Source organism: Astyanax mexicanus, chromosome 3 (assembly GCF_023375975.1).
Source record: "Astyanax mexicanus isolate ESR-SI-001 chromosome 3, AstMex3_surface, whole genome shotgun sequence".
Taxonomy (NCBI): Eukaryota; Metazoa; Chordata; class Actinopteri; order Characiformes; family Acestrorhamphidae; genus Astyanax; species Astyanax mexicanus.
In genome coordinates this window covers 58166466-58181451 of record NC_064410.1, presented here as the reverse complement: position 1 = coordinate 58181451, position 14986 = coordinate 58166466, and the positions used below count along the sequence as shown (strand labels likewise).

General features: G+C 36.3%; 2 protein-coding genes across 5 annotated transcripts in view; one reads left to right on the top strand and one right to left on the bottom strand.

Moving 5' to 3' along the window:
- Nucleotides 1–14986, top strand: part of LOC103043027 (interleukin-4 receptor subunit alpha) — a 679179-nt gene that overhangs the window by 50476 nt on the left and 613717 nt on the right. The window lies entirely within an intron of this gene.
- On the bottom strand, nucleotides 208–14834 carry LOC103045472 (UNC93-like protein MFSD11). Its single transcript, XM_022683398.2, has 13 exons — nucleotides 14246–14834; nucleotides 10866–10921; nucleotides 10567–10674; nucleotides 9224–9303; nucleotides 8876–8972; nucleotides 8469–8527; nucleotides 7504–7651; nucleotides 6329–6378; nucleotides 6058–6123; nucleotides 5318–5443; nucleotides 4671–4845; nucleotides 3689–3824; nucleotides 208–2354 (listed from the first exon to the last, which is right to left on the bottom strand). Exons 1-13 carry the CDS (start codon nucleotides 14333–14335, stop codon nucleotides 2202–2204), a joined length of 1344 nt encoding a protein of 447 aa, XP_022539119.1. The 5' UTR covers nucleotides 14336–14834; the 3' UTR covers nucleotides 208–2201.

The window sequence follows — 14986 nt, the reverse complement described above, 5'->3', positions numbered from 1 at the left end:
TGTTGTCGGTAGTTTATAGAATAAAACAACAATGTTCATTTTACTCAAACATAAACCTATAAATAGCTAAATCAGAAACTGATTCAGAAACTGAAATGGTCTCTTAATTTTGAGCTGTGTATAGATTTTTTTAAAAAACCTTTACTTTTAAAACTATCTTAACCAGCAGGAGTTCTCTATGTTAGAATAAAATGCAATAAACACAAATTACCTTGCAATAACTTGCGATTCTTTATTGAACTTTGGACCTGAAATACACAAACAAAGTGCAAGGAAACAACATATACACAATACAACAAATACAGTTCATCACATATACAGCATATACTTTACCTCACTGAAATTATTATGTATAAAACACTAAACTCAATACAATTGATTGTCAGTTAACAAGATCATACAGCTGGAATACTAACAGAGAAATGCTGGTATATTAGTAAATATAAATAAAATACATTCACAAGACACTAATTACTGTTAATCATTGCATAGTTATTATACAACTTCGAGTTAAGCACTGAAATTTTAATGCTGGTTATTTAAGTATTGTACATTTTAGAAAACACTGCATTTTCTTAAACAATAAAATACTGAATTATGTTTTTTTTTAACTGTGCGCAAAAAAAATCACTGACATGCCAAAAGTCATGGGACAAGAGTATGCCTACGAATTATGAATTGTTCTCTCAGGGAACAACATATCCACATATCACACATCCAGTACAGCATTCTTTACATGAGACCAGTTACTGTCCCATGACTTTTGGCATGACACTGTACATATGACACTCTAAATTTCTTCTTCTACTTCCTATATATTGCCATGGTCCATCTTTTTTATACCTTTAAAAACCCTCATATATGTGTGTCTTTGGTAAAAAACCTTACTGTCCTTTTAATTGAGTGTATCTGAGTCGTTTTTGCATGTTAAAACTCTAATCAGAACAATTAACAATAAAATACAGGTTACTCAACTCAAATAATAGTATGCAAAATATATAAATGTAGTTTAAAGTAATAACAATAATAAGTACAATATAGGCAGTGCATTTTATTAGGCCAGTCATGATAGTTATGTTATTAAGTTATCATTAAGTAAAAATAAGATGATTATTAGGGAGACTAATTATTGTGAATGAGCTAAGTGGTATAATTTTATTTACATTTAGAGTATTTAGGATATATTTTAAAATATTCTAACTTAACCATCTATATATATTTCCAAAAATTAAAAAATTAGGGGTGCTAAGTGGTCCAAAAGTCTAAAGCGCTGCCACAATGAAGGGAGATCACAGGTGTGAATCCCGGTCATGCAGCTTGCCATCAGCTGCCAGAGCCCTGAGAGAGCATAATTGGGCTTGCTCTCTCTGGGTGGGTAGATGGCGCTCTTTCCCCTCATCACTCCTAGGGTGATGTCAATCAGCACGAGGCGTCTGTGAATTTAAATTTATTATTCTTTAAATTAATAGAACTGCATTTTTTGCACTTAAAAAGTCATATCGTGACATTTGACAATAATGACAATAATCTTTTTTATCGCAAATATTTCTGGAACAACAAAACTAGTAGTAAAAATAAAAATAAAATAAAAATAGTTATCGTGATGGGGCCTACATTTTACAACATGGATAACGTGCATAACCAAACGTTTTTATTTTTAGAGAAGAGAAAAATAGAAATTTATTTAACACTGTATCTTGAAGTGATCTGAACCCTGAGACATTTAGGGGCAAAGCACAAAAAACTAAGGCATTATAATTTTTTTCACATACCTGATTAGCCATACCATACCATATTGTTGTGCTTGATTTGTGTGCTAGTATCTTTAGTGTTGAGTTAAAAATAATGATTGAAAAAAATGTGCCACCTTTAAAACTGACAGATACTACTTTTAAAAGATATTTAAAATTATTCTATGGTTTTGCAATTGATTATTATAATGGATCATACAGTCCAACCCAGGAATGATGAGTTTTGTCAAAAGCATCCCACACAAAGAGCACCTTTAGCAAATTATCAATGCAAATAAAATAAAGCTGAAGCTCTGATGAGTTAGTGTTTCATAAGAGCTCAGGAACAGAAGAGTCACTGAAGCAGTGTGTGAGAGTGAAACAGGGTGATTCCCCAGGTTACGGAAAACAGTCCAAATACATTTGCCTTGCAAACACTCTGTATAAAAAATAATTATGTTACTAGAAGATCTAGTATTCTGGCAAATCAGCCGAGACATTCTGCATCCTCTCCACCATGAAGAAGCACAGGGTGCCTATAAAGCCCAGGATGACCATGATCAGGAGCTGCCAGGTCAGCAGGAGGTAGCCACTGTAGAAGAAAGCCACTGCTGCAAAGATAGACTGACAGAGAGGAACATGCTATTATATTTATATTATAATACACTATACTGCCAAAAGTATTCCTTTACCCATCCAAAATATCGAACTTTTGGAAATATAGTGTATATACTGTCACTGTCATGGAAAGAATGCAGAATAGGGCCTACTTCAGGGTTCTTGCACCATTTTGAAAGTAAAATTCAATGCTTTTTTAGACCTTTTTAAGACTTCAATAAATATAATTTAAGACCCAAAAATGTAGTCATAATTTCTTTGGTAGAAAATAATTTATTTTATAAAAAATCAAAACCGACTAAAAAAAAAACAACTAACCTTTGTTCTCTCCCTGGTAACGAAGCTAATTTGTCTGTAACATTATTATGTTAGTATGTTAGCTAGCTAACCTGCTAATGTTAGCTAGCTCTCTGCTAACCTTAGTTCTCTCCCAAGTAACGTAGTTAGCTAACTCGCTGCTAATGTCAGTATGTTAGCTAGCTCTCTGCTAACCTTAGTTCTCTCCCTGGTAATGTAGCTAACTCGCCACTAACATTAGTATGTTAGCTAGCTCACTGCTAACGTTAGTATTTTAGCTAGCTCTCCGCCAATGTTAGCTAGCTCTCTGCTAACCTTAGTTCTCTCCCAAGTAACGTAGTTAGCTAACTCGCTGCTAATGTCAGTATGTTAGCTAGCTCTCTGCTAACCTTAGTTCTCTCCCTGGTAATGTAGCTAACTCGCCACTAACATTAGTATGTTAGCTAGCTCACTGCTAACGTTAGTATTTTAGCTAGCTCTCCGCCAATGTTAGCTAGCTCTCTGCTAACCTTAGTTCTCTCCCCAGTAACGTAGTTAGCTAACTCGCTGCTAATGTCAGTATGTTAGCTAGCTCTCTGCTTACCTTAGTTCTCTCCCTGGTAATGTAGCTAACTCGCCACTAACATTAGTATGTTAGGTAGCTTGCCGCCAATGTTATTATGTTAGCTAGCTCACTGCTAATGTTAGTATGTTAGCTAGCTCTCCGCCAATGTTAGCTAGCACTCCGCTAACCTTAGTTCTCTCCCTGGTAACATAGCTAACTTACCACTAACAGTAGTATGTTAGCTAGTTCGCTGCTTACATTAGATAGCTCTTTGCTAACCTTAGTTCTTTCCCCAGTGACGTTAGCCAACTCGCCGCTAACATTAGTATATGCTTTCCCACCGGCATTAAACACATCATCTGAAAATGTAATACCTATAGCTAATTTACAGTAAATTTAACACCATTTAAGATCTTAATTACACGGATTTTAATTTAAGACATTTTAAGACTTTTTTAAGGACCCGCAGGAACCCTGTTCTTGAATATATGGAGCATACCTGAATAAACTTGAAGATGGCAAAGGCTGGTGCGCTTTGCTCAGTGTAAACTCTGCCCAGAATGCTGTAAAGCTGAGTGTTGAAGCAGCTGTCTCCGAGTCCAAGCAGGAAGCTGCACAGCATAGCAATGGAGACACTACAAAAAACAGGATAGCATATTCTAAAATCTGAAACTCTAAAATCTGCTAAACAATCTCCCCATATCATCACACCAGCAGTTATCGGATGTCAAACAGAGACTGGATTAGTCACTAAAGATTATAAGGTTCTAGTCTGTAGTCTGTATATGGCGTCAAAATAGGGTCAAAAATTTTGAGAACCAAAAGTATAATCCATAACCATAAAATATTACATTTGAAAACAAAAGGACTTTTATTGATATAAAAAAAATAAAATCATGTTTGTAAACAATATATAATATTGAATGGAGAGTTTAATCATTTGTTTTGTGTTTTAGATTCAGAAGAAATCTGGTCTAAACAAATTAACGGGATATTAAACCTCCATTCAATAATAAATATTGTTTACAGACATGATTTTATTTATTTTTTTATATCAATAATAGTCCTTTCATTTTCAAATGTAATATTTTATGGTTGTGGATTATACTTTTGGTTCTCTAAACATTTGACCCTATTTTGACACCATAGTAGTAGTCCAGGTTATATGTTACCAACACCAATGCAAACAAAGGCAATGCTGCCTGACTAATGGACAATCCTGCATCTCTCTGTCCAATAATGCATCCCTTTTAAAGTTTGTCAGCTGGACAAAAAGTCTTTGAGTGCATTATAGAGACATGTTTACCAGTCAACGGTCTCTCACCAAGAGGTACACTACCCAACAGTAGCCACTGATAGCCTTTTTATCGTATTAGAAATACAAAAGCATGCAAAAAATGAGTTTTGCATAATATGTCCCCTTTAAAATGAGCATCAGACACTAGACTGCATTGGACTGTAACGTTTGGTCAGAACTGTACCTTGGTGACAGATAAGGCTTCTCCTGTGTGCTGCTTTTAAACGCCACTGGAGCATCATCTGGTATGTTGAGGAAGATCAGGTAGAAGGCCACAAAATGAACCACCATACCGAGGAAGACGACTGACGTGCGCCGAAACCGGTTATTTTTCAAAATGAGCCCAAACAGACCCCCACCTGAAAGAAGATGAGCTCTGAGTTACAATATTATAAAAAATAACATTTCAAGAAGATATACTTTGATATACTGATTAATTGTTTGCAATTCTGTATCGATTTTCAAAAAAATATTACTTATTTTTAATCATTAGTTTAATTCTGAGTTCTGAGTGTTATACTCCGACCACTAGATGGCAGTGTTTTCATTTAATCAGATTTTAGAAATATTACACTGTTTATTATACTATGACAGTTTTCTTAAAATATGATCTAAACAATTCTAATATATCTTTTCGCATACAATATTGAATTTTATTGTGATATACTAAATCATAACCCCTGTATTGTGACAACAACTCTAATAAAAAATACAGTTAAATCCAGGTAAAGACTTTTTTTGGTCAGGCAGTGTAGTACAGAAGGTAAGCTACTGTGAGGGAAAGACAACACACTGATGGTAAGTAAAACAGAGGGAAAAATGTTTTCTCACCAATTATTTCTCCAAATCCCACCACAATCCCTGAAATCCCAATCAAAGCTTTGGCTCCATCACCGAACTGACTTGTTGCTCCAATGCAAGTTCCGTACACACCGCTGTAAAAAGAGAGCTCCAGACCTGGAAACAGAGAACAGTACTGTTATTGTGGTAAATCACATAAAGAACTGGTATACAGCGCTGGAAAAACATTCAGAGATCACTTCAGTTTCTGAATCAGTTTCTCTGATTTTGCTATTTATAGGTTTATGTTTGATTAAAATGAACATGGTTGTTTTATTCTATAAACTACAGACAACATTTCTCCCAAATTCTACATAAAAATATTGTCATTTAGAGCATTTATTTGCAGAAAATGAGAAATGGCTGAAATAACAAAAAAAGATGCAGAGCTTTCAGACCTCAAATAATGCAAAGAAAACAAATTCATATTCATAGAGTTTAGAAATCAATATTTGGTGGAATAACCCTGGTTTTTAATCACAGTTTTCGTGCATCTTGGCATGTTCTCCTCCACCAGTCTTACACACTGCTTTTGGATAACTTTATGCCTTTACTCCTGGTGCAAAAATTCAAGCAGTTCAGTTTGGTGGTTTGATGGCTTGTGGTCATCCATCTTCCTTCTGATTATATTCCAGAGGTTTATAATTTGGTAAAATCAAAGAAACTCATAATTTTAGGTGCTCTCATTTTTTTACAGAGCTGTATTCTCTGTGACATAATGTTAAACTTACCACTGTATGCCATGCAACAGGCAAGGAGTAATATTGTTTTTGTCCCAAAAAGGTGCAAAATAGTCTCTAAAATAAAAACAGAAATAAAAACAACTTGTCACAGTGCAAAATTAAAGCATATAAAACTTATGTATTACAAATACTTTATCAAGAAAGCCGATTTCCTTTGAAATCATTTTATTTCTCGTTTATTTTATAAATTAAGCACATTTTTCCTCCTTGGGAAGCTGCTTTGACAGCAGTGATGTATGAGTGTAATATTAGTACTTACTGAATTCTGCTTTGGCATCATTTATAGCAGAGTTGGCTCGCTGCTTATATCTGTAACACAGGGAACTGATAAGAACAACATTTAACAAACTGAACTGGTTATAACCCTTGTGTAGTCTTCATATTCTGTACACCGCCCTTGTCCTAAGGATAAAATATGACCTAAATGTAATCTGTGTTTGTTGGTGGTGTATATACAGCTTTTATAGAGGTATAAATAAGGGCAATGTTTCACTTTCTCTTGTTCTTGTTTTCAGTCGAGCTAGATTCCATTCTACACTGTCCCTAAGCAGTGCTCTTTTATTTCCTACATACTAGTCAGATGATATCAGCTAGGGGAATTTCAGTTGGTTAAATTCCTTCCACTCGAAACTTCCTGCAGCATCATAATGTGAAAGACAGCATGTTGCAATTAAAGCAATTTATGGATCTTCACAGCGTGAAGGAAAAGCAGCAACTATTGTTCAGCACCTCCAGGAACTCCTTCCTTCAAGACGCTGAGAAAACTATTCCAGGTGACTCTCCCTCATGAAGACACTGAGATTAAAATACCAAGAGTGTGCAGATCTATCCTCAAAGATGAATCTAAAGCATAAAACATATTCTGGTTTGTTTAACACTTTTTGTTTACAGAATAATTCTACATGTGTTCCTGTATAGCTTTAATATAGACTTCAATATTAAGTAGAAAATGTAAAAAATCATAAAAAGAAACAAATCGTATTGAATGAAAGGGGTGTGTTTTATTCTTTAGATTCTTCTAAGTATCACATTTATCTTTGAGGACAGATCTGCACACTCTTGGTATTTTAATCTCAGTGTCTTCATGAGGGAGAGTCACTTGGAATAGTTTTCTCAGCATCTTGAAGGAAGGAGTTCCTGGAGGTGCTGAACAATAGCTGATGCTTTTTCTTCATGCTGTGAAGCTCCAGCTCATCCCAATTAAATCACCTCAAATCACCATCTCAGTTCATCAGGTTTAGGTCATTAATTGTTTTTTTATGTCTTTAATATTAATCTACATTATAGAAAATAAATTAAAGAAAGAAAAACTTTATTTTAAGACAGTACAAGGGTTTGATAATTTTGATAATACCTTAAATTGATTAAAGACACTAGCATAAACATTATTACCGGTAATCACCACAGTAAAACAGTAAACATTAGTAACTTTACATTAACCGAGATGACAATAAGGATCGTCCCTCTTCCTCAGACAGAACCTCGTCCTCCAGCTGCTGTGATCTTCTCAGGATCAGGAAGCTCAGAGTGCCGATTACAGAGGTGACCAGCAGAGCAATAAACATAATCCTCCTGTCTCCATCTGCATAGAGCCCGAATTACATCAGACAAACCATAAGCACATGCCTTCAGAGTCACAAATTTAGATAATGGGCCCTATCGTACACGCTGCGCAAGGCTCGTCACAATGCTTATTGCTATCTTACACCCTGTCCACATCCTATTTTCACGTCTTGTGCCCGCACTGTCAAAATAGCGTAAGTGTTTAGGAATAAAACTACACTGATTGATTTATTTCACGTTATGCTCAAAACACACCCACTTTGGGTGTAGTAAAACATGATAAAGAGTACTTACTTTTGTTGAATAGCACACCTCCAATAAATCATTTTTACACTGTTCAAACAGGCTCAAAGTAGCTACTTAACTTAACTTATAAAATTGTAGAATCCAGAATTTGACTGTTTTTTATTAAGCTTCTATAATAAGCATTTTTAAAGTTATTAATGCCTTGTTTTAAATGTCATGGCTCCCCAAAGCAGCCATTGTAAAGAGTGATGGGCAAAAAGCACAAAATTACTGGATCTCGGAAAGCTGCAGGAGAGCAGGGGTGAGCTAATTAACAAAGGCTAGTTCTCTTTATCATGTTTTACTAAAAAAAAAATCCTGTAATTACGTACTTAATTTAGTACGTCCTTTGCATGGTTCAAGCCATGCAAACCGTATTTCTTGCAGCCTTAAGATACAATATATTTACAAGCACTGTGGCTTTTTAAATAACTCAGACTGTTGGTGGCATATAAGATAGCAATGAGCATTGTGGTGTGCCCTGTGCATGGTGTAAGATAGGAACCCAAAGTTTTTTTAAGATATAATTTTAAAGCTGATTCTAGATTTACCTGAAATTTCAGATTTTCCTTTCCAGTCTAAATAAACATAGAGATTACCAAACAGCATACTGAAAGAAAAAAAGAGAGCAATAGTTATTGTAAAAAAATCAAAATGCAAAAAAAGCAATGAAAAAAAACATTAAGAAACATTAGAGATGGCACACATTTATGTAAGTCTTCAACTCTTGGTAAATGTTATCCAGGTTATATACAGTTATATACAAAATACTAGCCTTTTTTAATGACTTTTTTTTGTTTGTTTTATGGAAATACAGACAAGAATCCTAATGCTGAATGTATGAATATAGAAACAACAGTAAGTATTAAAGTATCAGTAAAAGACTAAAAAACACAATGTACAGCATCAGCAGTTGTCCGTGTTTTTAGTGACTTTTGTTCTGCTTTTTTCCTCTTACCTGCACTGCAACAAAGCCCAAAACAACCCAGTGTTCCTGTTAATGGTGGAGGCATCAGAGTTCTCCACCAGAAAGTGTCCTTGAGCTGTCCAAAGCACTGGAAATAAAAACTAAGAGCTTAATCCAATCTAAAATGTGTCAAAATCCTTATTAAATACTATAGCAATAAAACATTGGATTTGAGATTAGACTGGATTATAATATCCTAATAAACGTTATTATTAATCTAAGTCTGGGTGGAATGCAGTATTAGTACACAAAGAGGATCTACAGCAGGGGTCAAAATGCTCTTTTTAGAACAGCTGAATGAAAATGAGTTTCAAATGCCAGAGAAGTCTGAATACTTACGAGCTGCTCCGATACCAATTAGCACTGAGGTGAAGTAAAAGGACCAGGTCCATGGATTAATGAATACAGCTATATAACCACTAAAGGACAGAAACATGTGGAGGTGGAGGATTATGTTATGATGGTGAATGTACATATAGTGAAGGAAATAGTTGTTTGATCCCTTGCTGATTTTGATTGTTCACTGACAAAGACATGAACAGTCTATAATTTTAAGAGTAGGGTAATTTTAACAGTGAGAGATATACTATCAAAAATAAAATGCAGAAAATTACAAACAAGACTTAATACTTTGTGGCAAAACCCTTGTTGGCGAGCACAGCAGTCAGACGTTTTTTGTTGTTGATAATAAGGTTTGCGCACATGTCAAAAGGAATTTTGGCCCACTCATCTGTGCAGATCATCTCTAAATCATTACGATTTTGAGGCTGTCTTATGGCAACTCAGAGCTTCAGCTCCCTTCATAAATTTTCTATGGGATTAAGGTCTGGAGACTGGCTAGGCCACTCCATGACTTTGATGTGCTTTATTTTGAGCAACTCCTTTGTTGCCTGGACAGTACGTTTTGGGTCATTGTCGTGTTGGAAGACCCAGCCACGACCCATTTTTAATGTACTGATGGCAGAGAGAAGGAGGTTGTTAATCAGGATTTTACAGTACATGGCTCCAAGTAATCCATTGCCCTTAAGAGAGAAACACCCCCAAAACATAATATTTCCATCTTCATGCGTGACAGTGGGGATGGTGTTCTTTGTGTCATAGTCAGTATTTCTTTTCCTCCAAACACAACGAGTTGAGTTAATGCCATAGAGCCCATCTAAAAGAGTCTTATTTGACCACAGCACCTTCTTTCAATCTCTCTCAGAATCATCCAGGTGTTTATTGGCAAACTTCAGATGTGCCTTTTTAAGCAGGGAGACCTTGTGGGCACTGCAGAATTTAAATTAATTACGACGTAATGTGTTACCAATAGTTGTGGACAGGAGTCTTTGATACAGGTGACAATTGCGTAGAAAAGCTGTATTTAATGCAGGTAACGAGTCAATTAGGAGAATGTAACTGGTCTGTAGGAGCCAGAACTCTTAATGGTTGGTAGGGGATCAAATACTTATTTCTCTCTGTAAAATGCCAACAAATTTATAAAATGTACACAATGTGATTTTCTTGATTTTATCTCTCACTGTTAAAATGAACCTACCCTTAAAACTATAGACTGTTCATGTTCATGTTCTTTGTCAGTGGGCAAACTTACAAAACCAGCAAGAGATCAAATAATTATTTCCTTCACTATAGATGAATGTCTACTGCTCTGAAACAGGTGTTGACTAATAAATGCTACTTGCCTGTAAAGAATTCCACTGAAGAACATTGTAAAACGTGGTCCGATTACTGTTACAACAGGGGGAGCTAATAAATTAGCAAATGAAAAAATTCCATATATAATCCCGAGGCTGAAACAAATAAAGCAAAAACATATTAACGACCATATATTACATTAGGGATAGATAACGGTGTTGCACTCTGGAGTTAAATAGTTAAATCCCACTGTTCTAAATGGATTATATGATGTTCAAACAGTGTGTTTTTAATACTATGACAGTTTTGTTATAAAATTTCATTTATACCTGACAACAGCCCTTACCTGTGATAACCACTTCCAGTAAAAGTAGCATTGTCCAGACTTTTCACCACAGTTTGCTGAAATAAAGCAAAGCAAATATATAAGCAATGTTGACTATTATCAGTGAATGTGCATTAGTCTATATTATATGTTTATTAATGACATTACAAACAATATTACAAACAGTTATTACAAACAGTTATTACGAACAGTCTTATGCAAAAAAAAGTATTTTTGCTCCTTGACTCCCCCTATAGTTGGGGAATGTAATTTTCACTTTCACACTACTGCTATAAATTCAAATCCCTCTTAAAGTGCCCTCTCATGGACAGCTGTACACATGCATTTCTGGACAAGCTGAGAGATACAGCAGATAAATAGCAGCATCTGAAATGAAAGAAGCATGTGGACTGAGGCAACACAGTCATATTACAGGATTTTACACTGATTTACACTGAGATCTGGTGGAGCATCAATATGACTCTTAAGCTGCTGTAGGTAACATTGCTAAATAACAGAGCTTTAAAGCAGTATTATCCAATAATTGGTATATTATTAGTGTTTTGAGCCACCACTAAGGCCTGAAACAAGGACACAAAAGCAAATGCCAATGACCGGCCAAATCTCTGCAAACAGATGGTCCTTCTGTATGAACTTAATGTGTGTCCTCAAAATATTGTGGTGGATAATTTTTTTTCAACACAAGCTGAGAGATATAAATTTGTCAGTAAAAGTAAAATAAGCACGTGGAGCGATATTACAGGATTTTACACTAATAAAACTTTTTAAGTAAGGTTACGCAGCATTACACAGTCCTTTTGAGAACTTTCCTAGAGTTCCACTGTGCAGTTTCTGGCATGCTGGGCCTGTACTAGCTACCATAGCAGCAACACTCTTCGTATTACAGGTCAGTGGAGCATCAACATGCTTTCGAAGCTCCTATTTTAAGGTACAAATTCTAAATAATGTTGCATTAAATGAACTTAGAGAGTGTACAAATATACTTAACTTAAATCAAATCATGTTTATTGTACAAACAACAGTGATATTCCAAAAAGTAAACTGTATAATGGACTGAATCTCAAGGATTCATATTAAGGCTCGCTCACCAATATCCACCCAGATTTCTTACTACCACAGCATGACATTTTAGTGTATTCAAGCCATTCATCACTCATGACCGAAGAAGCAGATTGCAAACACGAGATGCGCCTGATCTGGATTTTCTAAACAATGGTCTTATACATACTCAACATGCAAGAAGAAGGCAAGCGAGGAAGCACAGTCTGAGACTGCACTGTTATGCTCTGTATCGAGGGAAAACCCAGTTGTTTTTAAAATATATACATAAAATATATCAGTGCAGTCATACAAAAACCTTGTATCTCCAAAATGCCACTTTAATAGGAGAAAGACAAACCCTTCCTATCTTGAAAAAAAGTATGAGGACAGTTGTTTTTGAAAAACTATGCCAAACATTGAAAAAAACCTACAAAAATCATTAATCAGCTACACAAGTCAAGCAAAGCTTAATACACACATAATTAAACAAGCCAAGGGGGTTGACCAGCAATGACCAGCAAACTACGGTGGTTGACAAGCATGACAAAGCTTGATTAACCTGGTTGACCAGCAATGCACAGCAAAGCAAGCTGGTTGTTGAACAGCATGACTATTAGGACCAAACTGTTTACCCAACATGACAAACAAGACCAAGATGGTTAAGCATCATGCCACTGTTGGTTAATCAGCATTACCAGTAAACTAAGTCAGTTGACCAGCATGAACAATACACCAAGTTGGTTAACCAGCATGACCATTAAACAAAGCTGGTTGACCAGCATGACCAATAAAACCAAGCTGGGTTTACCAGCAATGATCAGCAAACGAATGACCGAGTTGCTTGACCACCATGACCAGCAAATTTAAGTAATTGACTAGTATGACCATCATGACTATATTGGTTGACAAGCATGACCATTAAGACCAAACTTGTTGAACAACATGACAGGCAAACCAAGGTGGCTGACTTGTCCAAGCTTGTTGACCATGCTTGACCAATCTGGTTGTCCAGCATGACCAGCAAACCAAAAGGACTGACCACCATGACCAGCAAACCAAAGGGGTTGACTAGTATGACCATCATGACTATATTGGTTGACCAGCATAACCATTAAGACCAAACTTGTTGACCAACATGACAAGCAAACCAAGGTGGCTGAATTGACCAAGCTTGTTGACCAGGCTTGACCAATCTGGCTGACCAGCATGACAAGCATGACTAAGGTGGTTGACTAGCATGAACAGTGTGACCAAGCTTGTTGACCATCATGACAAGCACGACCAAAGTGGTTGAATTGCATGACCATTAAGACCAAGGTGGTTGACCAACAATTACCAAAAAAGTCAAGCTGGTTGACCAGCATGACCAGAAAACCAGGGTGGTTGACCAGAAACATCAGCATGACCAAGCTGATTGTCCACCATGACAAGCAAACGAAGGTTTTTAATTAGCATGGTCATTAATACCAAGCTCGACTGGCAAACCAAGGTGGTTCACTTGACCAAGCTTGTTGACTAGCATGACCAGCAAACAAAAAGGACTGACCACCATGACCAGCAAACCAAAGGTGTTGACTAGTATGACCATCATGACTACATTGGTTGACCAGCATAACCATTAAGACCAAACTTGTTGACCAACATGACAAGCAAACCAAGGTGGCTGACTTGACCAACCTTGTTGACCAGGCTTGACCAATCTGGCTGACCAGCATGACAAGCATGCCTAAGGTGGTTGCCTAGCATGGCAAGAATGACTAAGGTGGTTGACTAGCATGACCAGTGAGACCAAGCTGGTTGACCAGAAACATCAGCATGACCGAGCTGGTTGTCCACCATGACAAGCAAACCAAGGTTTTTGATTAGGATGATCATTAATACCAAGCTCGTTGACCAGCATGACTGGCAAACCAAGGTGGTTCACTTGACCAAGCTTGTTGACTAGCATGACCAACCTGGTTGACCAGCATGATCAGCAAACCAAGAGGATTAACCAGCATGACCATTAAGATCAATCTGGTTGACCAGCATGACAAGCATGACTAAGGTGGTTGACCAGCATGACCATTAGGACTAAGGTGGTTGACCAATATGACCATTAAACCAAGCTGGTTTAACAGCATGACCATTAAGAACAAACTGATTGACCAGCATGATCAGCAAACCAAGTAATCTGACGTTACATGACCAAAATCAAATTCCTTATACCCTAAGTCTTTCAAAAGATCAAAAACCATGCATATACTGATTTACAACGTTATTACATATTAACACTGCAATTATTTACCAAAATAAAGAAATAAACAATCAGTATTTCAAAATAAAAGCATCGCACTTACTTCTATATTGCCACAGGTGGTGAAGGCAGTGAAAATGAATAGAAATCCAATGCCCAGAATGACCACATTATAAGTCCTGATGTCACACATCCTTGTTTCTCTTTATGTGCGTCCAAAATCCTGAATCCTGCTCAATATTAATGTCTTAAACAACTACAGCACAGACCTAAACTACAGAAAACTACAGGAAACTACAGCAGCTCCAGCTCAGGAAAGCCAGAAATGCTGGAGCGTCTATACTACTACTGAGCCCAAAACCTGTAAACATTGCAGTTACTGGACTAACAGCGTGGCTTCTCAGCAGCACAGCTTCCTTTGCAGTTTATTAAACACTTATCCTCCTGGTTAAAAGTTATTTAATCGCTTTTCAAGCCTATACTTGCTCTCAAAATAGCCGTATAACCTGTTAAAACTGCGCTAAACTGAGAAACAAATGTAGGTTAACTAGAAGTGGAGGATAAGCTAAAATGCCGCGTTCAATAACCTCCTCTACAACTTTCAAACTTTCTATAATAATATCACGTGGATTATATTAGTTTCTGTTTTTAAAACACTGCGAGATAAACTCTTAACAACTTTAAAAGATCGTCAATTGTCTTACAACCCGAGTTTTTCTAGTATATAATGTTAAATAGCTATCTATTTAAGCTAGAACTTAACTTATTTATTGTACGCGTGCTACCTTCAAGCGCTCCTTGAAAGTTTCTGACTAGAACGACATGATTTGTGTTTTGGAGTCGT